The sequence below is a fragment of the Patagioenas fasciata genome, chromosome 11 (assembly GCF_037038585.1).
Source record: "Patagioenas fasciata isolate bPatFas1 chromosome 11, bPatFas1.hap1, whole genome shotgun sequence".
Taxonomy (NCBI): Eukaryota; Metazoa; Chordata; class Aves; order Columbiformes; family Columbidae; genus Patagioenas; species Patagioenas fasciata.
This window is the reverse complement of record NC_092530.1, coordinates 25,383,570-25,407,368: the sequence shown is the minus strand read 5'-3', so window position 1 is coordinate 25,407,368 and position 23,799 is coordinate 25,383,570. Positions and strand designations below refer to the sequence as shown.

The 23,799-nt window shown below is 42.2% G+C and overlaps 1 protein-coding gene across 2 annotated transcripts in view; it reads left to right on the top strand.

Annotated features, from left to right (window-relative positions):
- Positions 1-23,799, top strand: part of AMMECR1 (AMMECR nuclear protein 1) — a 90,100-nt gene that overhangs the window by 7,506 nt on the left and 58,795 nt on the right. For both annotated transcript variants that reach the window (XM_071813596.1, XM_065846572.2), the window contains exon 2: positions 17,459-17,990. In XM_071813596.1, coding sequence (XP_071669697.1) covers positions 17,459-17,990 — 532 coding nt within the window. The remainder of the gene's footprint in view (positions 1-17,458; positions 17,991-23,799) is intronic.

Below are 23,799 nucleotides of genomic sequence, written 5' to 3'. Positions count from 1 at the left end.
TCCCAGTTAGCACAACTCCCGGAGAATGGTAAATGCCGTTCCATTCCTAATTATATCACTACAGAACAGTGAGAAACAACAATTTGTGACCCCAGTAGGGCTGCACGTAGAGATGTGTGAATGCACACCAGATGCCTGGTGTTGGAAGTGCCTTGTCCACTCCACAAGGAACGAAGAATTCAGAGCTACCATCTAACTTGCAGTTTGTGTCCTCATGGAACTTGGCAACAGGACAAGGAAAAAAAGATCTAAAGCTGATCTAATCACTAATAATGACATAATTATTATGACATAACTAAAAATGCATGATATATCTAGCCTGACAATGCTATTTTAGGACGATAGTTCAAACGAGGATGCAAAAAACCCAAGGTCTAATTCATTCCCAGCGTCAGCTGGCAGTATTCCTGTTGACTTCAATGGGAGATTTACTCGTTTAGCCCCGTTCTAATTTTGGGTCAGGATCCTTCCAGTATTTAGGATTGAGTTGCACCAGTCTAAAAACTACTCACTCTTCAATCCAAATCAGGCATCTCCAGGGAGCTGGGGGAAAGGCGTGTTTTCATCTAAGTGTCTACATTTAGAACATTAAGATTTACTGTTACTGGAGTAACTTACCCATATAAAAAGTTCTTAAAAAATAAAATTAAAAAGCCTCAGAGGCAGAGCAACAAGAGCCAGTCTAAAATATCTACATGACCCTTTTATATCCAGATACCCAGAAAGCAAGACTTGCAAGTTGCTTAATGGCTGAGCAAAATAAAGCCTCACTTACAATCTGATGGCAATGGCTTTGCAAGTCAGATGGAAAAAGGTCCAAATACTTAGCAAAAAGAGAATGAAAGATAATGGGAAATTTGGGTACACAGAAACCCCCACTATGATCCTGACTGGAAGACAGTTTTACCACAGGGGAAACATACGGTCATGACAAGCTGAGAAGAGAACAGAAGAGTCCCTGAAATAGCAAATAGTAAGAAAGAACAGGCAGAGCCTTAGATATATGTAATCTGCTCGGGTTGTGTAAGGAACAATAATAAATTCAAACATGAAATCCAAGTGAACTTTTTTTTGCTCTGCAGGAAACAGGATTGTGTTTTAATTGTGATGCAACCAAACGAGGGTTTCAAAACAGCAAAATTTCCTGAGGAAGGGAAATTTTGAGTTGCACTATGCAAAATACTTCAGTCATCTTCGTGTGCGAATTGCAGTAAAACACAAAAAGATACTCGACCCTACTGCAACCCAAATGGTACCAGCAATGAGGCTGGAGGGTCTGTAGTAGCCCACAGCCAAACGAAAAGGATTGCAACAGAAACTTTTTGATTCTGGAGAAAAGACTTCACCATAGTCTGGGCTAGCTTTGGAACTGCTGCGATGATAAAGCATGTATTTAGATACTTTACTACATTATCTGAAGGATTCTGCCACAGAGTAGCTCTACAAAGGGAAAAATGAAGAGACAACTGAGGCAGCCAAGTGGTCCATTATGTCTTTTCAGGAGACAAAACAACTAATCTTTTATGATTAGTTCAATAAGCAAAACCACTGGTTTTAGAGCTCAGCTATAAATACATTTTTTAATGTGGTTATTGATTTAATGATGGGTGGTTAAAGGTGAGGTTGCCCAAGATCTGTATCCATTACCATTAAAGGATAAGCGCCTTGTGGATAGATGCTGTTTATTGACTTTGATATATTGCATAAATATTGTGGCCATACGACAATGACTCTGTGAGGTAAGGGTGTGTTGCCCCAAACTCTCTACAAACCAGTGAAACCTCTGAATCAGTATTTTCTATATTAAAACACAAAAAGTTTTCTAAAAGCACAGGACTTGACCAATAGTTTCTGAACTGCTCAGTTACTTTCGACAACGATCACCTAAATTTTCACCCACCGTAACTATTGCTTTGTATCAAAAAGCAAAGGAACGGGCAGGGCTCCATTGCCCAAATGGCACTGCAAGGTTCTGCCACTAGAGTGTGTCAAGGCTTAAGTGAGGACTAAACCTTTTCGTAATCCGTATCACTGAATTCAAACTCCTGCCATAGCACTGGACAAAGACAAGCAGCTCGAATGGACCATTTTTCTGATTTCCTGCTCGACTGCTAAAGCTTGTCACAATGGTTCTGCTCTTGAGAAAAGGCCTCACCCCATTATGCTGCTTGTGCTGGGTGTAGGGATTTTCATACCAATACCAAACAATGCAGGCATCCAAAAACAGTCCAGCCAATTTTAAGATCTATTACGCTGTGCCTGTGTTTTCAGTTCACTGTCAATGAAATAGCCCTTCCAGGCTAAGACTCTTACTTTGATGCAGCACAATAAGCCTTTCATGTTGGAGTGAAAAGTCAGCACATCCAGGCAATGTATGTCAATTCGGCCCTCCCCGCTTTTTGCTCTGCTGGACGTGTGCAGTTGAAAAGTTGCAGTCAAATTTGGGAAAAGAAGCTCACCTACCTATGCAAAAATTGCACATCGACTGTTGTGCTGAGAATGGAGACGCTCAGCTGTATTTAAGGAATCAATTTGAAGAGAAACTATAAAAACTCCTCTCTTTGATAGCAATAAAAAAAGAAAAAAAATCAGAACAGTTAAAATTAGAAATGCGTAGGCATAAAGCATTGCCAGTATCAAACAGAATATGTTGAAATGTACACATTTGGAAATGCTAAAAATCAGGTTCTGCCTCCATGCTTTAGGGAATCAAGGCTTGGCCCCTTCTCCATCTGTAAAACTGCACTGACAGTGCTCCGTTCCTCTCTTTGTCTTGCTCATTTTAGTCCCTTTGGATTGCAAACCCTTATTAGCAGTTTTGATCACAGAGGCTAGCTCTTACTAATAGTTTTTCACTGTCCATAGTGTCACCCTCTTGCTGAAGATTTCATTTACTTGACCAACCCTATTAACCATTCTTTAAAATACATTAAAAGCAAGCAACCAACCAACACCCCACCCAAACAACTCCCATATGAGAGACAGAAATGCTACCCACAGATTTGTAGACACACAGATGCTCACATGGTGTTCTGAATGGAGACATGGAGCACTTGATGTCATTATCTACTTCATTTGCCTTCGGAAAGGTCTGCTAAGCCTTTCTTGACTGTATCAGCTTGCTGAGCTCCCACAGGTCCCCAGTGTTGTAGTGACAACGAAAACACCTTCTGAAATCCTTAAAGTTCAATACAAATGCGGGAGAAGAACCCCAGGTCTGAACATGTAGCCTTTGAGTGGCTTAGATCGGCCTGAGAAAAAGAGTCAGAGTGGGCACCTGGAGTTCTCATCTCTGGAACTCCACATGAAAATTGTAAATGTTGTATTTATTTGTGACGAACTGGTGGCTGACAAGAGAAAAAGGAACATGAAAGAGAAGAACAGGAACATGAAGGGAAAGATCTGTGAGTGATAAGGTTCCTTTTACCACGTGTGTACTGAGCTAGGGATGCACTGGGCAGGTGTCCCACAACCCATCAGAACCAAGAGCTCCTTCTTTCCGTGTGTTGCTTGCTGCAATCACAGCTCCTTGTACACCACATTTTGTCCCAAAGAACATCAGTACAGCACAGGCAGATTATGCAGTAAGGTTCAGGGTCTAACACCGGTACGGCACAAGGGAGGAACTATTGTCCTTACACACTAACAGAGTTGTAAGCAAATGTCTTTTCACAAATCACCTGAAAATGATCAGGACAGAGTCTCATGAAGATTTCATAACTAGAGCTGAGCAACTGAAGTTCTCTCCAATTCAACAACCCAACCAAAACGTTAGAAAAAGCTAGCAGAAAGCTCCGCTCACATAGAGCTCGCACAGGATAATTTTTTCTTACAAAATAAAAAACTAGTCATTTTAATTTGGGGTAAACCTGAAATATTACATTTAATTACAAATAAAATGTTTCATGCCATTTAAAATGTTTTTTAAAAACCTCTTACTGTTTTCAAACCTCTGTTATTCTAGGAATTTAAAAATAATTCAAAATATTTGTCCACATCTATTCATAAATGCCAGCAACATTTATGCCCTATGATATTGGGAAGGAAATATTGAAGAGCTTTTCTAAATTCCCTTTCCTTTCCTCCCCCCGTGTCCCCAGTGATGTTGCTGGAACCCCTGTGCAGCGGGAGCCCCACCTCACTGTGCCAGAGTCCCTTGCTAAGCATTTTCTAGAATCAGACTGTGAAGGCCAGAGAGTGGACTTGCTGCTTTTACAAAGGGGGAAGAACACCCAGGAAAAGGTATTTAAATTATGTCCTAAGGCAGAATGAAGTTGATTTATGTCAGGGATTATTTTTATCTCTCCAGTCAACTAGAAGTTATGCAGCAAAGCCAGCATGGGCACAGACAGGCAGCGCTGGTTTGTACCAGCCTCTGACAGGGTGCCTTCTGCAGCCCTTCCCGTGGGTCTCCATGGGAAGGGTTCCCCGTCCAAGCACCCCGAGCCAGCTCTGCCCAGGGAGGCACCACGTCCACCCCGGTTCACAGCTCAGGACAAGCTTCAGTTGACTTGCAGGTTGCCAGAGGAAGGAGACTGTTGGGTTTGGCTCCTGCACCTACTGCTCCACACTCGCCCCAGCATCATGATAATGGAAAAATAGGATGGTTATGGCAGAATCCCATGCCCCGTTCTTCATGCGCATACTGCCACTAACCATCTCTAATCTGTGCTGGGATCAGGATAGTTAAATCATGAACACCTGAGATCGTTCTCCCTCCTTTTTGAGCTGGCTCCGACACTGGAAAGCATAAATTCTTCCAGCACTGTGACCTCAATCCAAAGCCCACAACCTTTCAATTGGTTTCAAAAATCCTTGGATTACCCCCTAAACAATTATCTCTGCAGAATAACAATAGGAGAACAAACAACAAACCCCACAACTGAGACCTTACAGAGCCTTCCAGTACCTAAAAGGGACCCACGAGGAAGCTGGAGGGACTTTTTACAAGTGCATGTAGCAATAGGACGAGTGAGGACTTTACACCAAAAGAGGGGAGATTTAGATGAGATATGAGGAAGAACTGGTGAACAAGCAGTGATGTGCAAGCTCATAAATAAGAAATTTAAATGCCTTTGTATGTTAATAAATGTAATGATGTATACAGCTTAATTTTAATCATCTAGCCACTACAACTCCCAAATTACAGAGTAAGAACTAATGGGAATCTCCTCATTTTGTCTGTTGGCTGCGAGTAGCATTTAGCGCGTTCCCTAGCACTGAGAGAGGACGACGCTCTGGAAGACGAAGGATTTACATCCAGAGCCCATCAAGTAGCTTGAACTTTACAATGAGGAGCTTTTTATCTTTTCTTCTTCTTTACAATTTTCTAAGTAAAAATACCACTTATTTGAAGAGACCCCTCATCCTTTTAAACAAACACGATTGTCAATCTGTTATTTAAAAAACTATAATTATCAAAATAGTAACTAAAAGGAGTAGTTTAATCTCTGAAATTTTCGAGAGCACATCTTCACTAGAGCTGTGATTTTACTTTCATTAATCCAGCGCAGACATGCAGTGGATATATGTTTTCCTTATGAACCTGTCTCTGAGTTCTTGACTGTTTGAATCAGAGCAGCAAAAAGCACTGGGACATAAGATGGGGTAATAACAATAAAAAACCCTAAAAGAAAATAAATTCTGTATGTTTTCTGCTACATACATGGTATATACATACTACATTCACAAGCCTTATTCCTTTCTTGGCATGGATTTTTAAAGCAACACTACTTGGAAGTAGAACAGAAAGATTATAATATATATTTTTAACACATACATATAGTGTTCTGCCAATTAATTTATTTTTTTAAATTTATATTGTATTCCCTTATCTTTTTTCCTGTTATGAGAGGAAACTCATATCATTCCTATGAGATAACGATGTCTAATGAGAGCAGATGAAATTTGCACAGCAGTTTGCAAGAAAGAGAACTATTTTTTAATCTCCATTTTACATAAACAAAGCTGATAATAGCAAAGCTTCTGGTGAATAAATTATTAGTAATTAGCCTTAATTTGGGTAGTGTATACTATTGGAGCATTTCAGTGGTAGACAAATGCAATTTGAGAGAGGTTTGTTCTCTAGCAGTAAAATAACAGGCTGAGGTCCCTTTAAACAAATGTTTGAAATGCAGTGTATTATTAGTATTTCAATCACTGCCAATTGCCTTTACTTACTATAATTATTGTTTCATAAGATTTAGAACAAACATGTTTTGCTATCTGTTGCAAGACAACTTATCACAAATGGAGGTGATTCAGGGAGAGACTTGCCCTCTTGTAATCACATTCTGAAGCCAAGACTTTAATCCTAAAATAATTAATCAAATATTCTCACAACTGTACCTGTTTCTTTTGAAAAATAAAGTAAACCTTGTATGGATTTGCCCTTCCTTCTCAGAGATGGCTGCTCCTCTGATTCTCTTAGGCCATTCCAAGTATTAATTCCTTTCTACCACTTCTCCTTTCCTAATTTTTCCAAAGGAATCTTAGTGACCACAGTTGTCTGATTTTGTCAAAAAGAACTAATTTACAGTTCTTTACAAGTGTTATGGAGTGGATTTCCTTCTTCCACAGAAGAGTGATGCAAGAAGCCACTCTGTTTTACTGAGCGATTCGAAACAAACATTGAAATAACTTGCTTGCAATCTAATGAGTTGTTAATGAACAGAAAATTACTCAATGTTACTCGTGATAATTGTATGGACACTGATGCTGCTGGTGACCAGCAGTGGCCTCACTAAGGGAGCATGTGGTTGGGACACTGATGACTAGAGAAGATATGACATTGACTTTAGTGACTTGCCCAACATTTTTAAAGCAGATGGTCTTTTGATGTTCTACCTCCTGAGTGATTACAGTAAGGTAACGCCATCAGATTTTCATAAGTGAAACGTACACACATTTTCCATTGTCATCAGCTGGAGAGCCAGCACAGAGTTTCTCGTGCACTTATTTATAATAACAATTACCTCAAATATTGACAATCATTAATACATTGCATTATTAAATGCAGTATAAACATGTAACTATCTTTCCAACAGATGTTTTATAATAGAAACTTTGAGAGTTTCATGATAAATGCATCATAATTGTCTTTGCAAAAAAAATCCCAAACAAATCTCCAAACTTTTAACTAATCTTTCAGGGGAAAAAATGGTGTCTGTAGGATGGTTAGCACAAAAGGCTATTATTATCTCCTCGATCTCGGAATCTGTGAATTTATAAATACAACAGTTCACACCACTCACTTTATACATTGCAGCTAGAACATGTTTCCTGCATTGTCCTCATGGGGCCCGTAAGAATCGAAACTCTGCATTAAGGCAATAATTGTAATCAAACCACATAGTTCAGCCAGCAGCAGGACTCAGGAAGGAGTTGGTTTTCCTGATGTGCAGTTAGTTATATCTGTTGGATTTAGGTTTGGGCATTTGCCACCTCCTTCTGAAGCATCGGCTCAGCCCTAGTTGTCTGGACATAGATCCAAACTCACTCTACCCAGATCAAGTCAGGAGTTCAATCAGATAGTGCCAAGAGACTTTTAAAATCAAAAACAATGTAATTCAGCAGTGTATAAATCATATTCTTCCACTAGCAGCTATCTAAGCAGCTTCTAAAGCTTGTCAGGAGAGTCTTGTTCCAAAGCAGAAAGAAGTAATTTCATCCTCATTATAACCACTTCTCAAATAATTAATTTCACAAACTTTCTATAGCACAAGTGACTTTTCTGGTATTTTGCTTTATTTTTCCCTACTGGTGACAACTATATAGGTAGGACTAGAAAAGCGCACTATTATGTCACAGAATTCTGTTTTGGTTAATACATCTCTAGTCTTTGTGCCACTTTTCATGACTGTGCAGCATGGCCCTCATGCTCCACAACCCTGAGACCCTTCCCTCTCTACTCTGCATTGTTTGTTTTTTACAGCCCTTTTTCTCAAGCACGCAGCCTAGGTCGGGTATGGAGCGCAGCTCAGGGCAGGCTGCAGCTTCAGACCTCTGAGTCTCAGAGTCTGATTCTCTGCATCTCTTAGTTTCCTCTCTCTCTGGCAGAGAAGGCAACCTGTGGGACCCTTGTGCTCTTAGTGTCACCACTGGGCAGGGGTTATAATTCATGCAAGAGTCATCTCCTGCCGGTCTGTCAGCCCTATGCTGATGTGACAGCCTGGCAAGTATTTGAGAATGTCACTTCTGGCCAAATAACTGTCCTGAACAGTATTTGTTGTATTACAATCAGATATCCATCAACAAAAGCCCTACAAAATTCAACTCTAATATATATTTCAAATGAGATGCCCACAGGCACTTACAACATGAGCACTTGTCAGCAGCCATATGTGTTGTAATCCTCTTCTATATACATATACCCAGCATAATCCTTTCACACACCATACTCTAATCTGTATTCTCTGCTTTGGAAGCAAGATTAATCTAAAAATTTCAGAATTAATTCATATGCATTAAATAGAATATGGATCTTCCTTACTTCGGCTACCAGGCAGTTAAAGTATGTGGCAAATGACCAACTCATCCCTCTGCCATTCAGTTTCAGCTATATGCTGTGCTACCATTCCATTTCAGGTTCTTCAAAGCCCTGCAGCTGAACTACAGCCCAGTATTTAATGCAGAATTGTATCTTTTGGGGGAATGTGTTATTTTTAAATGCTTAATAATTATGAATTCATTTGCCATTCTTTTTACAAGCAGGGGATCATAACGAACTCATCTGTTATTCATGCGAATGTCAAATGTGTTCCCACAGGAGTTTTATTCTAATTCACTATTAGTTAGTGGACTCATAAAATAAAATGCTATCCCATTTTTACTCTGAACTTGTGACGCTTGGTAATTGTTCATCAAAGAGCAAATGTAATATTTTTCTGTGATAACTTTCGATTCTGATTTAACCAGGTACAGAACTAGGTTTAAAATAAGGTTTAGAAACAGTTATAAGTAGATTAGATAAGCTGTGAATCTTCCATTCAAAATGCAATCAATGAGATTATTGTGAGCTAGTATTTAAAAATGTAGATGTGTTATGCTATAAGCATACATGCTTGATCTACACGCATTTAATATAATGAGACAGACTCTACCCCAATTATAATGCCTAATGATAGCTCAATAAAAGACATACTTTCAGTATTGAGGAGATGATCACAACAGTTTTCATGCAGCTGTTCTACTGCAACAGAAAATGTAGAGGTGAGATATTTACAGGTCACCGCAGGATTTGAACGTGATGACACCAGACAGCAGGACTTTGACCTGTGAAAACAAACAGAAACTAAGCAATAAAACCACAGAATCAGACTTTGATTTGGGCTTTTTTCAGAGAGTTAAATACGTGGGGTTTTTAAAATGAAATTATTTTCAAATTTCTTCTCCAACCCTAATGTAAACGGAATGTTAGCAGTAAGGACTTACCTCAGGAGACAATAGCTCTGAAATGTTTCAGTAACAGCTTCTTTGATCGGACACGCCGTGCTGGGCTTCTCCTCACGTATTTCACAATGACTCTTCCAATCTCTAAATGCTCTTTAGGAATCCTAACAAAAATGAATGAATTATTATAAAGATGCATTTTCAAGGGAGATAGTAAACAAATCCAGAATCCCATTTGTAATTGGAACCACTAGATTAATATGTTTATAGTTTTACTTTAAAATGCGCAAGAAAATTAGTTATATTTTCAGTTGAGGTAACAGAAAGATATGTTTCAATGTTAGGGATGATATCAATCACTTTTTTTCTGCATGGAAATGGTCATTTCCTCAAATCAGAAGTATAGTGTTCAAATCACAATATGTTACCCCTGTGCAATCTCTGGCAGTCAGTAGGTCATTAGAATATTAACCACGAAGAAACCATTGAGAAGAAAGCAATCCAAAGCTCAGATGTGAGTCTTGATGGTCACAGATATTTCTATATATCAAATATTGTAGCTTCACGTTTTATAACAGTTAGAAAAACCTAAAAAGCAACAGTGCTTCCTGAATGCTATGACTTCTTTCATAGCTGAAGAAATACTATCTATTTTACTCTTTTAAAATACTTTTTACTCATTTAAGTCATGATCATGTTTAAATGAAAGGTCTTTCTTTTTAATTGCTGTAATGGCAGACAGGAGGGACTGAGTTATATAGATAATGTGAAAACAGGAATATCAGAAATAGTGCATGAAAGGAAGAGTGCACAAGAGGGCTAACACTACTACACCCAGAACTGCATTAAACTGTGTTGTATCTTGCATGTTTATCAGCTGCTTTTTATTCAAAATGAATGTAACATATTCATTTTATACATTAAATAACCGTGACAAAAAATATCACCACCAGCAGGCAGCCTAAAGGCTCCTCCCCAGAGTGAGAACATAAATGTGGGAGATAAGAAGAATGAGAAGACATATAGTTTTGTTTAATGGAATTTCTGTGTGCATGGATGTCTATTTATATAAATACCACTTCCCTTGAAAGCAGAGGATAGCCCAGGAGACCTAGGAACAGACAAATCATTCATCAATTTACAAGGGAACCTATAGGTTTAAAAGACCTGATTTTGAGCTCATCATTCTGTAATGGTGAAATTCTATTGACTTCATTGGAGTAATTTGATTTATACGTGTCTGAAAGGAGAACTGACTTCTACAATAGAAAGTACGTTAGAAAATATTACGCTGGAGAACATGAGTTCTACAGAATGGAAGCTATAAAACAATGAACGAGTGACTATGAATAAGTGAGGTACTGGAACGCTACCAACTCCTGTAGATTCCATGTTATTCAGAAGCTTGCAGCACTGGGGTTCAGGCTTGTTAGTCTCCTCTAAAGCCTTAAGGACACAAGAGTTATGGAGGTAGAGCACATGAGCTGTTTGGCTTTTGCTACCACAACCAAAAGACAGAAAGAATCTGTGGGACTGAATACACGAAAGCAGAGAGGGGTGAGGGGTGACTCCGAAGCACCCCGAGGATCAGCCTCTCTAGGGCTTCACTCCCAAACCACCCATGATGAAAGTAGCAACTGCAATGAGAAAGGTTTTGCTGGAGCCCTGTTGGCTTTTTGCCACAAAAGATAACATCTGTTATTAATTCACACTCTATATCTCTAGGCTCTTTTAAGACAATGTCTTTAGTGCTTTTAGCAGCTATAGGTTAATACCACTGAAGCAGCAACACCTTTATAGCAAAACACTGGTGTCTGTTTTTTCTTTGCACAGAAAATGAGAGAGAAATGTGCACTGAAGTGACATAAATGGTGATTTTATAGGACTAGTCACAGAAAGGAGGATCCACATGACATTCAGGGTGACATGTACCGATCAGAGGCACTGGTAGATACAAGGTGAAGTAGTTTAGGCATTGAGTATAAAGAAAGCTAATACTTCTAGGGAAAAATGAAAATAAAACACATTCAATAAATAACAATATGTTACAATACTGAAGAAGGAGAAATGCTTATGACTGCAATAGTCTACTACAGCTAATAAACATTCTTTTAAAACAATAGCCAAAATATTTCAAGAGGCATGACTAAAACCATTCAATATAAAGCGATGAGATGTTCCCATTTGGAACAGTGGAAGCGGGTCTTGGCCATTTTAAGATTAACAGGTTTTTTTCTAGAAGTGGGAATGGTGAAGGGCAAGCAGAAGGATTCACGGATTTTTTGGTACTCACAAAGACTAAAGAAAAAAGTTCTTCAGTCTTTGGAGAAAAGAGCAGGGTATCTCGTTTCTGCGAGAGGAACAGAGACGACGGCTTCAGTGCTGGCTGAGCAATGTAAAGTGCCAGAGCAAGGGAGCGTGAACCTCAGCGATCAAGTGGTCATTAGAGGAGTGGAGGTGGAATTCCTGCACACCAAAAGCCAGATCATGTGCAAAAAGACAGACAGAGGAACTGAAACCATCTCACGAGAAAATTAAACGTGAAAAAGGAAGCTCAATGCCATCTTAATCAAAAGGAAGATCAACATTTATGCCCATTAGATTCCTTACATCAAAGCATTTCTGCCATCCTACTCAATTAACATTGCTAACAATCATTTCACATTGCTAACATTCCTCTGTTTTCTGAAATTTCTACTCCTTGCATTAACTAAATACACATGAAAGTTTCCTTTTTTTTAGATGAGATATAAAATTAGGTGCTGACCACTTGGGATGGTTAAAGATCTTGTGCAATTCTTTGAAACAAAAAGGCACGCAACCGTGGTGTGCTGATCAGATTTTAATTCTTGGCAATTGCAGTCTATCCTCCTAATTTACTCATTCATTTAAAAATTAATGATACATGAAAATTAACAATACACCTCAGTTGTTGTGTCGTGTTAAATAGTTGCTAGGTTTCTTTAGGGGTGGCCATGGGACTGCACTGGATAAACAAACACCTATATATTGTTCTAAATTGATTAACTTAAACTCTTAAAGCCAGCACTTTAGACTCTTCAGCAATGAGAAATGCTATTAATACATATGGTTGCTCTACACCAGTGGAAAATATTTTGTGAAGGAGACCAACCACAAACAGCCATGTCAAAAAATATGTCCTAAGGCTTATTATTAATATATCAGCGAGCATAAATCACTGTAGCTCCACTGACCTCAATGAAACCATGGTGAATATATACAGAGAATAAGCTACATCTTCTTTTATCACTGTACAATGAAAAAATACATTCAAAAAGGATAGGATATTGCATTAACACAATATTTGATGAACATTCCAGCTCACAGAATTAAGTGAAAAGAATTCCATTTAAAAGCTACTACTAGTCTCACCTTTCATTTATTGCAAGTGCTTTGATCCTTAGGTTTTTAATTAAATAACTCTCCTGACTCCATCAACACATTTAATGTTTTATCTCAAGTTAGAAAACTGTCCAGTCCTAGATATTTAGTTTCACAAAGAACATTTTAGAATACATGGGGGTTTTTTGTTTGTTTTCTTGTTTGTTTGTTTCGGGGGGTTCATTTAGTGGGAGGTTTGTCTGGTTGTTTTGGGTGATTTTTGAACAAACCGATGCCCAGTTTTGCAGTGCAAGCTCCATGCACTGATGGCTTAACAGGACCAAACCCTAAATTTGTGTAAGAGTGAAAAATGACTGTAAAACAACGTTAATTTTAAAATAACACAGATTGGATTGACACTATGGTGAAATTATAACATAGCTCAAAATATGAAACAGGGCCAGGATTCCAGTAATACAACATGTGAGGACCTTTTGTCTGCTGGCTGGTATCACATCCTGAGATGACTTTTTGTAGAAGATTTTTTAGAAGAGACTTCAATAGGGGCTTGATATATGAAACAATAGCAGGATATGGCCTCTAACTGGTAGGAACAATTACTGTTCCCAGACATGTGCAAGTTAACTTGCATTAACTTTATTGGATTTTGTGCACACTTTCTGGCCTAGATTCAGAGCTGCATCTAATTTCTCCTGGGGACAGCTGAGATGGGGAGCGTACTGAAGAACACTAACAGAATATACTGAGGAAAACTCACATGTGCCTCAAGAGTGTGATAGACCAGTTTGGTAATAATGTGAGAAAGTAATACAGGCAAACCCACTTTCTTCCCAGCCTTGTAGGCTGCAGGGCAAGGGAAGGGCTGTCTAGACTGTCTCCATAGCGGGTGGAAACTCCTCAGACCAAAGGAATTCTCAGCATGTAAATCTTCCAGTTTATTGGCAGGCCCATCCAAAACTGATCATTAGGATAGGAAAATACAAAGAGAGAATTTAACCTCTGAATTTTGGGAGATGTAAGTACAGACTCCACTCTAGAGTAATAACTAACTAGAATAATAACTAACAGCTTCACAGAGATGCTAGCTGTTTATACTGTTCAATTTTTGGAGTTTGGTTTTTCCAGAATTATCTGTAGTATAACATTTCCTTTAGCTCTAGGAAAGTGGAAAATGATATATTTTGAAAAGCGCTTTCTGTTTCCCTTTCTTTCATTCCCTAGCTCTGACTTTTCTACAGTCTCAAGCATAAACTACTTCCCTTCACGTTCAAGGCCCTTTATCTACCCTTTATCTTTCATCTCTTTCCTCAATTGGCTTTCTTCACCCAATATTTAAAATTCAAACCTGCCTGTGTTTTCTGACAGTTTCCCCATAAATACATGCAATGCCACTTTAGGCTGTATCTTCTCGTTTTTCACCAGTACTGTTCAGGCTGCCTAAGGCTATTAATTCTCAATTTTGTATAGCCACTCCAATAGGCCCTCTGATCAACCAGACTGGAGAACTGATTTGGCTGAAAAAGAATAATTGTTTTTCAGCTTGATCTTCTGCCTCACATCTGCACAAACAGCTGCACGAACACAACAGAATGGGTGGGACAGGAAAGAGAACAATTAGCTGAGGTAGAACTGCTTAAACCAACATTACTACTGCTGCAGAAACACACACGGAGCCACAGCCTAAACGCGCTATTCTAAGTACCCTTTTAAATCCCTCACCTGTCACAGTGCCTATTAAAAGAATTGATACTAATAAGACAAGGATTATATCACTCCTGCTTACCGATGCAGCCCAATTTTGGCTCATTGTTTCCTTGTTCTGGTTGTTCTCATCTTGTAATTAGATTGTAAGAACACAGATCATCTTTTGGCCTACTTCAGAACAATATGACTTCTACTACAGTCAGTGTAAATTTCACCTTGAATTCAAAAGCGATTGGCCCATGTCTGTTAGGATACCACTTCTCCTGGATACCAGCCGTACTGATCTTTTTGTTTAAGAAGGGCAATCCTTCAGAGCAGCTTTGGATCATGGAGAAACATATTTCTGCAAATAGTTCTGGTTTTCGTACCACTTCTCTAACAACTTTTTTCAAGAATCATGGCTTGCGATTTTTAATTACAAAATTAATTTTGGTCTCTCACTTGTAACAAGTGGCAATTCTAAAATCACTGGGGCTTTAGAACATGAGGTGAGCAATAGCGCTAAAACAGCTGGAGTCGGAAAGGAGAGCTACATCACACCTAAATTAAACTGAGCTAACTGCAGTGCCATACTGACTCCATTTGTACTGCTGAAAGAGTTTGTTTACACTGAGTTCACTCAGTACATTCGACTGGATATGAGGCACAGCATTCATCAACCAACAGGAGAAAATCTGCTAAAGTTAGCAAAATACAGAAGCACCATATACATGAAGGAACTGAACACATTTAGTGTTCCTTGTAATAAGAAATGTAAAGGTCTTTGAGACCTAAGTGAAGCAGAGGGCCAGTGAAACAGAGGTTGCAGTTAACTGAAGCCATCTTAGCCAAAGAATAAACTCTTCTTCAAATTTAAAGTTTTTCCACTGAAAAACGTTTTGCAAGTCTGCAGTTCACTTCAAGACATTGACAAAAATATATGATAATAGAATTATGTCTTCCTGATTCCACTAAACAATAATTTCCACAGTTGTGTTTGTATATTTGCTGTTGTCCCTGCAAGAGATTTGGTATGCATTATGAGAGATTCCGTATACATTATATTGTATGGAGGTAAAACAGGGGCAGAACTACAGTCAAATACAGCTAAGAACATCTGCAGAGGTGGAAAAATGTGGTTTTAATGAATAAGTAATATATTTAAACTAACCTTCCATTCAGGGGCCATTGCAATACAAGTAGACTCGATACTGCATAAGGATATCAGTGCTAGCTCTGAACTTACACTGAACCTTAAAAATCTCTGTCCCAGGGGAGTTCACACAATTTGTATTTGTGTCTATATCATAAGCTGTTGCAATTACTCGATACTTTAATAAATGTTGGTGTTAAATAATGTTGGATGGTAAAAAAAATAGAAAAAGCCAGAATTTAATACCTGGAAAAAATATTTTCCCAAAAGCAACAGAAGGTGTCACTGCTAACTGATTTTAAACAAATGAATCCCTTAAGTGGAAAACACTGCCTTTGTTTTGAAAGAAACTTGAAAGTTGTTCAAGAGAGGGGAACTGGGTTTCCTTCTCAAGTATTCTCCAGCTTCAAACATAAACATTACATTTTAAAATGGAAAAGGCTGCTTTACACCATGTAATTCTCCTTTCCGTCTGCTGTTATTCCCTGCAGCTGTTTCACCTCAGGCTATGATTCACAATCCAGGCAAGAGAAGTTTAGGGCAGTATTTGGACAGAAACCCTCAAAGGGCTTTTTAACCCATTAATATTAGAGCTCTAGTAACCAAGGATTTTCTCTCCTCATATCCCTGATAATTCAAGATCCAGACAAAATTAAGACCATGAAGATGCTGGAGAAACCGTTTCCAACAAGAAATGTAAAACCAAGTCTCTGAGTAGTTTGCAACTGTGAAAAGTTTGTGCAGACTTGTCTTTTTGCTTGGATAATGACTGCCTCTCTAAACTTGTGATATTATTTTAACTCTATGTGGCAGCCTTCACTCCCTTGCCTTCCTTGTAGTGTTGCTATTCTATGTTAAACAGCTGGTTAGGTCCCATGCCAGAGATGGCTGTGTAACAGACAGGTGAGGTGTTATTTTCTAAAGACACACATAGTGTGAGCTTTTGAAGTACTTCATAGCTGTTTGCAAGTCTCTCAAAAAACTCAGATGTATCTATATATGAGGCTAACATGAAACACATTCCCTTCTACACCCCAGTAGCTTGGTCAGCCTAATCTTAGATGCCCAAAGCACCACAGGAACTCACATCATCCCGCCGACCTCCCTCCCAGCGCCCTGGCCATGGGGCAGCCGGGGTTGCGGGCACCGAGGGCCGTGGTCCCACAGGGTCATGGCCGCTTGCCCTGGAGCTGGGCCTGCACTCTGAGCCGCTGCTTACAGGATGGGAAGCAAACGCCAAAGCTGTAATTTAAAAAAAAAAAAAAAATATATATATATATATATATACATATATATATCTCTAAAGTCTGTGGCTTTTAGCCACCCCGACTGCACGTTGAATAGGTGCCAGCCCTCACTACAGACTCCTGCCGACTGCAACACAGCCCCTCACTTCTCCTCTTTTATTTCCCCCCTCCCTTCTCTTCCCAAGAGAAAGGCATCTCAGGTCACTTGAATTATTTAGCGGGGCGTTTTTAACCATCTCAAGGGCTTTGCTTCTGCCGCGCGGCTCCTGCAGAGCTCGGGTTTGTGGGTCTATTATTATCATTATTATTATTTTTTTTTTTTTTTTTCTAGCACACGAGGTGGAGTTGCTCCACTTCCCTAGCAGAAGGAGGAGAAAGAGCACGGGGGGAAGGCAGGAGGGGTGGCCCGGAGTGCGGAGGGGAGGGGAAAGGCCGGCAGGCCCCGTCACACCTGCGGGCCGCGCTGCCCCCTCAGCCGGCCCTGCCAGCCGGGGCCACTCACCGGGTCGTTCTAACGCAGCTCTTTCTGTCTCTCCCCCCCCTCCATCTTCCTCTCTTTCCTGCTCCCCATTCATTCTTCCCCCTTTCCCGCCGCCCTTCTCCCGCCCCCTCCCCGTTGCAGGCGGAGCGGGCCCGGCAGGAGGCGGAGCGGGCCGCCGCACGTCCCCCGGCCGGTCGGCCGGCCCCCCCGCCATGGGTCGGAAGCGCTGCGTGGGGGGAGACGGCTACAAGATGGCGGCGGGTTGCTGCGGGGTGAAGAAGCAGAAACTCTCCAGTTCCCCTCCGTCGGGCTCGGCCGGCCCGGGAGGCGGCGGCAGCGGCTCCCACTGCGGCGGGGCGGCGGCGGCGGGGGGCGAGCCGGGGGCGCTGCCCCCGCCAGGTGGCCCCCGCCTCAACGGCCTTGGGGGGCTGGCGGGGGGCGCCGCCGGCTGCGCCCTCTCCCCGCCGCTGCCGCCCAGCTGCGGCGGGGGCCCCGCCGGCCTCTCCCCGCCGGCCGCCTCGCTGCTCTCGTCCCCCGGCGCCGGCTCCGGTGGGCCCGGCTGCAGGAAGATGGTGGTGTCGGCCGAGATGTGCTGCTTCTGCTTCGATGTGCTCTACTGTCACCTGTACGGCTACCAGCCCCCGCGGAGCCCCCGCTTCACCAACGACCCCTAGTGAGTATCGCCGCCGCCGCCGTGCCCCGGCCCGCCCTCGTGGGCGCCTCGTGCGCGCCCGTCCCGCCCGGGCGCCCCGCCGGCACTCGCCTCCTCGCCCGCCACCTTCCCCGCCGCCGCCCGGCCCCTGTCCTCGCCTGGCCCGCCTGTCCCGGGGCCTGGCCCGCGGGCGCCCCCGCCCCGCGGCCGTGCGGGCGCCTGCCGGGCTCCCCGGCGCGCCCTGGGGGCCGCGCTGCCCTCCCGCGCCCGGCTCTCCTCAGAGGGCGCCTCGCTCCGCGCTGCCGCCGGCTCCCCCCGCGGTGCGATCCCCTGGGCCGGTCGCGCTCTTGACCCCCGCCCGGCCCCTCTGGTGCACGGGACTCGCCAGTGCCATCTCCTGCGTGTTCCCCGATACCTCGGGCCGTCCCAGCTCTGAGCCTTTGTGCGAGCGGGTCGTGCTGGGCTCCGTGCCCCGGGCGGGCTCCACGGGGCTTTGTGGCAGTGTCCGGCTGTGGGTGCTCCCCGCAGCGCCCCGTGCTCAGCGCCCTCTCCCCGCTCCCGGTCTGTGTTCAGTGGCACCTGAGTAGACCGCTCCATGCTCATTTCTCCAGTAGTCCTTACTGGGACCCCTTCACTGGACAGGTTCTCTGTCCATGTGTTCTGCATGAGTATGGGCCTCTGCTTCACCAGTGTGGGATGGTGAGTACCCAGTGTGAGAGACCTGTTGTGTAAATCCCGGATTTGTGAGCACTGGTATACCAGTATGTCCCCTGTGCCAGGCACTCGTAATGCCACTTTGCTGTCAAACTGTGCGGAGTTCCTTGCTTTGTAACGACCCCTGAAGATCACCTATGTTAGACATCACGGGTTCCTGAGTAACCCACCACATCAAATTCCCAGAGTTTTGAACAGATCACATAAACACCTGTTACTCCCATCCTCCTCTGCCTCCCAAGCCTCCACCAAGGGCCTGCTTCATTCCCATCCCTGGCCACTCTTGTTCAGTGTCTGTCTTGAGCCCCATCCCCTCCTGCCTTGGGAGGTGACCCACCAGGGCGGCGTTGCCCGGCATGCCAGCACCTGCAGCCCGTGCGGGGAGCCGGGCGTGCTGCTGCAGCCCCGCTTCGCACACTGCAGGGAGTAACTGCCCTCTGACAGGAAGTTACTTCCTCTCAGCTGGGATGAGTTACTGAGTTGCTGCATGCTCCAAGGCTGTTTGAATGCAAAGTTAATGTGAGGGCTTGTTGAAATTAGTTTCTGCTGTTTTACTTTGCTTTTAAAAGGGATGGAACTCATGTGGTGAGTTTCCAAGCTTCAGCTGAGACTCGAATGCGTTGGTCCACCGGAGTGCATGTCACTTGTTTCCTCTCGTGTATAGCATGACTGTCGGATCTGTGAGAACCCGTACTTTGTCAGTACTTAATTAATACGAATTTTTTGTGTATGTCCCAAACCCTTGTGCACCCTCACCGATGAAAATAGTTATCATGCAGACCGTGTTTCATTAATGAGATGTGGTGTATGTTTCTCAGTGTTTAAAATAATGTAATGTATTAATGACCTTATTTGGAGTCCTTGCTGTTCTAACACCCAGGATCTATACATCTCTTGCATACTTTCAGCTGCTGTCATGACAACCCAGCTCTGTGGATTCCTACTTAACCTGCCACCCCAGCAAGTCTTCCCTATATGCTCTTCATAACTCCTATGTGATTACATCAGAGTACCAATAATGAAAGGAGGGCAGGGAGACTCCACTGTGAGTTTCTTTACCCAGGTCTTTTGTAAATCCGTGTCTGTCCTTCTGTAGATACCAACTGTTTAGGAACTGTTGCTCTAAGTGGCCGTTCTGCTTTGCATTGTCTTGTATCTGTTCTCCATCCCAGAGCACTATAGGTTACAGCATCAGCGTTGTGCCGTCTCACTCTTTCATTGCTGTAAGCGAATTGAATTCTGTCTGTGTCTCTCTGTAATGGTATTACCTTGTTGTTATTATGTTTTTAATTGTATTGCAGAATGTTTTGTTGAACGGGTTAGTGCTATTGTCTGTGTTTTATTAGTGGAAGAAACTGAGGCAGGGGTGAAGATTTCGCCACTGAAGTGTTTTCCAGTAAGCACTTTGATTCCTCTTCGTAACCAGTAGATCACTTCACCTTTCTTTTCCCGCTTCTCACTTTTAATAACAGAACAATAGCAAATTAAGTAAAAAAATTTGTATTTTTCTAAAATTCATATGTGTCCCTAAAATGTTATTTGAATTTAGTTGCTAGACCTGGTGAAAAGTTGCTGCATCAACGGACTTCTGAAAAGGGCACTGCCATTAAAGTTACTGGTATCATTTCTGCTTATTCCCATCCTTGTGCCAGCATGTACAGTTGTACAGATTGAGAAATGATCTAATTGTAATTTGATTTTTTTCCCTGGTTAGTTTTCACAGAGCTTGGTTCCCTCTAGTTTGTTGCGTGGCTTCACAAACACTTGTGCCTGCACAAGTGTGAGGTGGGAACAAGCAGACAGATGGCAGAACTGCTGCTTTCAGCAGCCTTGTGAGCTAATTATGTTTGTGCAATTGGGGAAGCAACTTTGAAGAAGTCCTTTGGTATTACCTGTGAAATTCTAGGTCGGTGAATAAATTGCCCGTGCTAAGTGTTCAGAGGCAGGATGACTTGTAGCATTCAAAAGGTTTGCAGGCAGTCTTATCGATAACTGGGTAGCTCACAAAGGTACGATGTTGACTTTGAAGCTGAGCTTCATCCTGCACTGCAAAAAAACCTGCATGAAGTCTGGCAGTTTTCAGTGAATGTATGCTGCAGCTTTCTGCCTGGAATCCTTTTGGAAGTTTTGTCCATAGACCAAAATATCTGTTCTAAGAGTAGTAGTCTAAAATAAGTGTTTGTATGTGAATTTTAGAAATATTTTTAAAAATTACATTAATTACAGGAAGGACGGAAGACTTGTGAGTAGGTATCCTCACAAAGCATGACTCACATTCCTTGCAGGTCTTTGAACAATGAAACTGGGCATGATCAAAGAAAAGCAGGTGGCTGAATCACTTGGACAAGGGGTTCTGGTGTGTTGTCTTTTGAACAAAACCTGCTCATGACACCTCTGGATTTTTGTACCTTTTCGATGCCAAGACAGGGACCACGGCAGGGCTCAAAGGCAACGAAGTTTGGAGCAGTTAGTAGAAATGAGACAAAATGCCTGTTTTGAAAGGGTGCAGGTTTTGGACTGTAGCAGGGGTGAAATAGCTGGCATGTTTGTATCTCTGAGTGCACAGGGTATGGGTGTTGGTGGAGGGTATTGCTTGGGAGCTGTTGGGTTGGAGAGAATGACTCATGGAGTCAAAAGAAGACAGCTGGAAGATACTGAATCTGTCCAGCAGTGGTGAGAATCAGAAAATCCTTCCAGCCACAGGCTGCTTCTTCTCTTGTAGGCTTCCACTGATCTGCTAACACTTTATTCTATCACTGTATGAATAGCAGAGCTTTCTTCCACCTATAATTTCACTTCCCTTTGAGTCGCTCTCTAAGCCACCCCTTCTTCAGGGCATGTGCTTTCCTCTTGCTTCTACCAGTGTGGTGGCTCTCAAGGTGTGGAAGGAATATAAAAAATACCTTGGAGGTGTGGAAGCTGATACAAAGTTTTAGAATTGCTGCCTCAAACAAAATTGTCAGTTGTACGAAGTGTCATTCAGACGCTGCTCTTGAAACTCCATTTGATGAGTAAAGTTATGGAACACTGCAGCTGCTTAAAAGCAGGTTTTTTAGAAGTGGCAATAGAAATAAATTGTAAGGGAATGCAGGAGGAGTCTAAAACATTTTACTCCACTTATTTGGGTAGGGGTTTTTTTCCTGTGTTTCTTACCTTTCTGACAAATAACTCACACGCCTTTATTTCCTTTCTGGTTTGGTCTTGTGCAACACACCCTGTGCCTCTGTGATCAGGGGAAACAATACCATGTCCTGCCTTCCATTGTGGGAAAGGGCTGCCCACCAGTGCGTAAATGCTCAAGGTTCATGCTACTCACTACTATTTTTCTTCTAGTAGGAAAGTTTGAGTGGAAGCGCAAGCGTGTGCAAGGAGGATGTGACAGGATGGGGAGGGTCAGTGTGTGAAGAGAAGTTCAGTCGGCGCAGTGCTATGGGGAATGAGGAGGACTTCTTGAAGATTCTCACATCTCTGATCACTATAAAGATCTCACTTGGCACACAGAAATCACTCTCCTGAGTTTTGATCCTGTGCTGTGTCTGCCTTAAGCTTTCCAGCTTGCCTGCTTAATGTCAGCATCTTTGTGGGGAGGATGTTGTATGGCAGTCCAGCAGGTTAACTCATTTGCCGGCTGTTTACTTCTTATAGCCCTTTCCTGAAGGTCACTTGCTAGCAAACAGCACTATTTTAGTGGTGGCCACCCGTACTTCACACAATTTGTAAGGGAAATTGTTTGTTCTACCCCTGTCATCTGGTTCATGGTAACAGAGAAAAAGATTTTGCAGCTGGAATGACTGGTGCAGCCTGTGCCTTGCTTCCCGTCCGGCCGAGCAGCTCTTGGGAAAGATGTTTACCCTAAGTGCCTTGCAGCAAATGCCTGGGTGATGGCTTGCTTGTCTCCTCCTCATTTGGAGGGCTCTGCCAGAGGCACTGAATGGTGTGTACAGCTGATGTGCATACCTGGGGTGTAATAGAAGTGGTGCACATGCGGAGACTTTGGCTGTCAGATGAGAAATGTCTCTGGCAACCAGGTTCCTCTCCACAGGAGTCATCTGTATGGCTTGACCATCTTCTGTGGTTGAAGGCCTCTGGTTTAAAACATTTTCTAGGTGATACCTAGTCTTGCCCTAAAGATTTAGCTTGGAAATCCATCAGTTCCTTTCTTCATTGATGACTTGGTGTATTTTGCAACAACTGTTCCATTTGGCTACAGGACAGAGATACAGATATGCTGTGGTGTTGATGTGCCTGACCTTTGTGTTTCATTGTGGGTTTGAGTCTAAGATCTGTCGATTTACATACTCGAGAAGGGTACGAGATAGTAATACTACACTACTTGAATTTTTCCTTAATGAAGTTCTGAGACATTTAAATCCAATACAGTTTAAAAATCTGGCCCTAATTTTGTGCCCTTTAGTTTTCACACTCTCAAAGAAAGCTCTGACTCTGCTCAGAGTAAGTTGACCCTGTAGTAAAGAAATAATTCTAGGGTTTGTTACTGACTGTCTATTTTTTTGCCTTAGTTACTACGTGGTGGTGATTTGCTAGTAATTTAGATGGAAATAGTTTAAAATCTTCTGTGGTGGTGGTGGTTTTTTCTTTCTTTTGCCAAAATGTTGAATTACTGTCTGATGTTCTCTTTCAAAGCACTGAAGAAAGATCAGGCTTGCCTGTAGGTGTGTACATATGCTTACACGTACATGTAAATAAGTGTTATGACTTGCAAGTTGATAGGATTGCATACTTTTCTCAATTTCCTGGTGTTGGCTGCAGCCTGATTTCCTGTTTTAGTCTCGACAGTGTATTGTAATGTTTTAAGTTGGAGCCTCGTGTTTGTGGTATATGTTTCTTTACAAGCATTTTTATGAAACTTTGCCTAGAAGCTTACCCCAAAGTATGAATTTCATATGGTCTTAAAAAAAACCCCAACATTCTTCTTCTGCAGTTCCTTCTCAGAGTTCAGCTGTACCTATTGACCTCACTGTTCTTGATGTCAGACATTTGAAATTGTGCTTTTCTCTGTAGGACTTGGTTGTGTGGCAGTGGCGACTTGCCTGGCAGACTCTGTGCAATCATTTGTTGTCACACTTAGTAACATTACACAACAGCTATAATGATT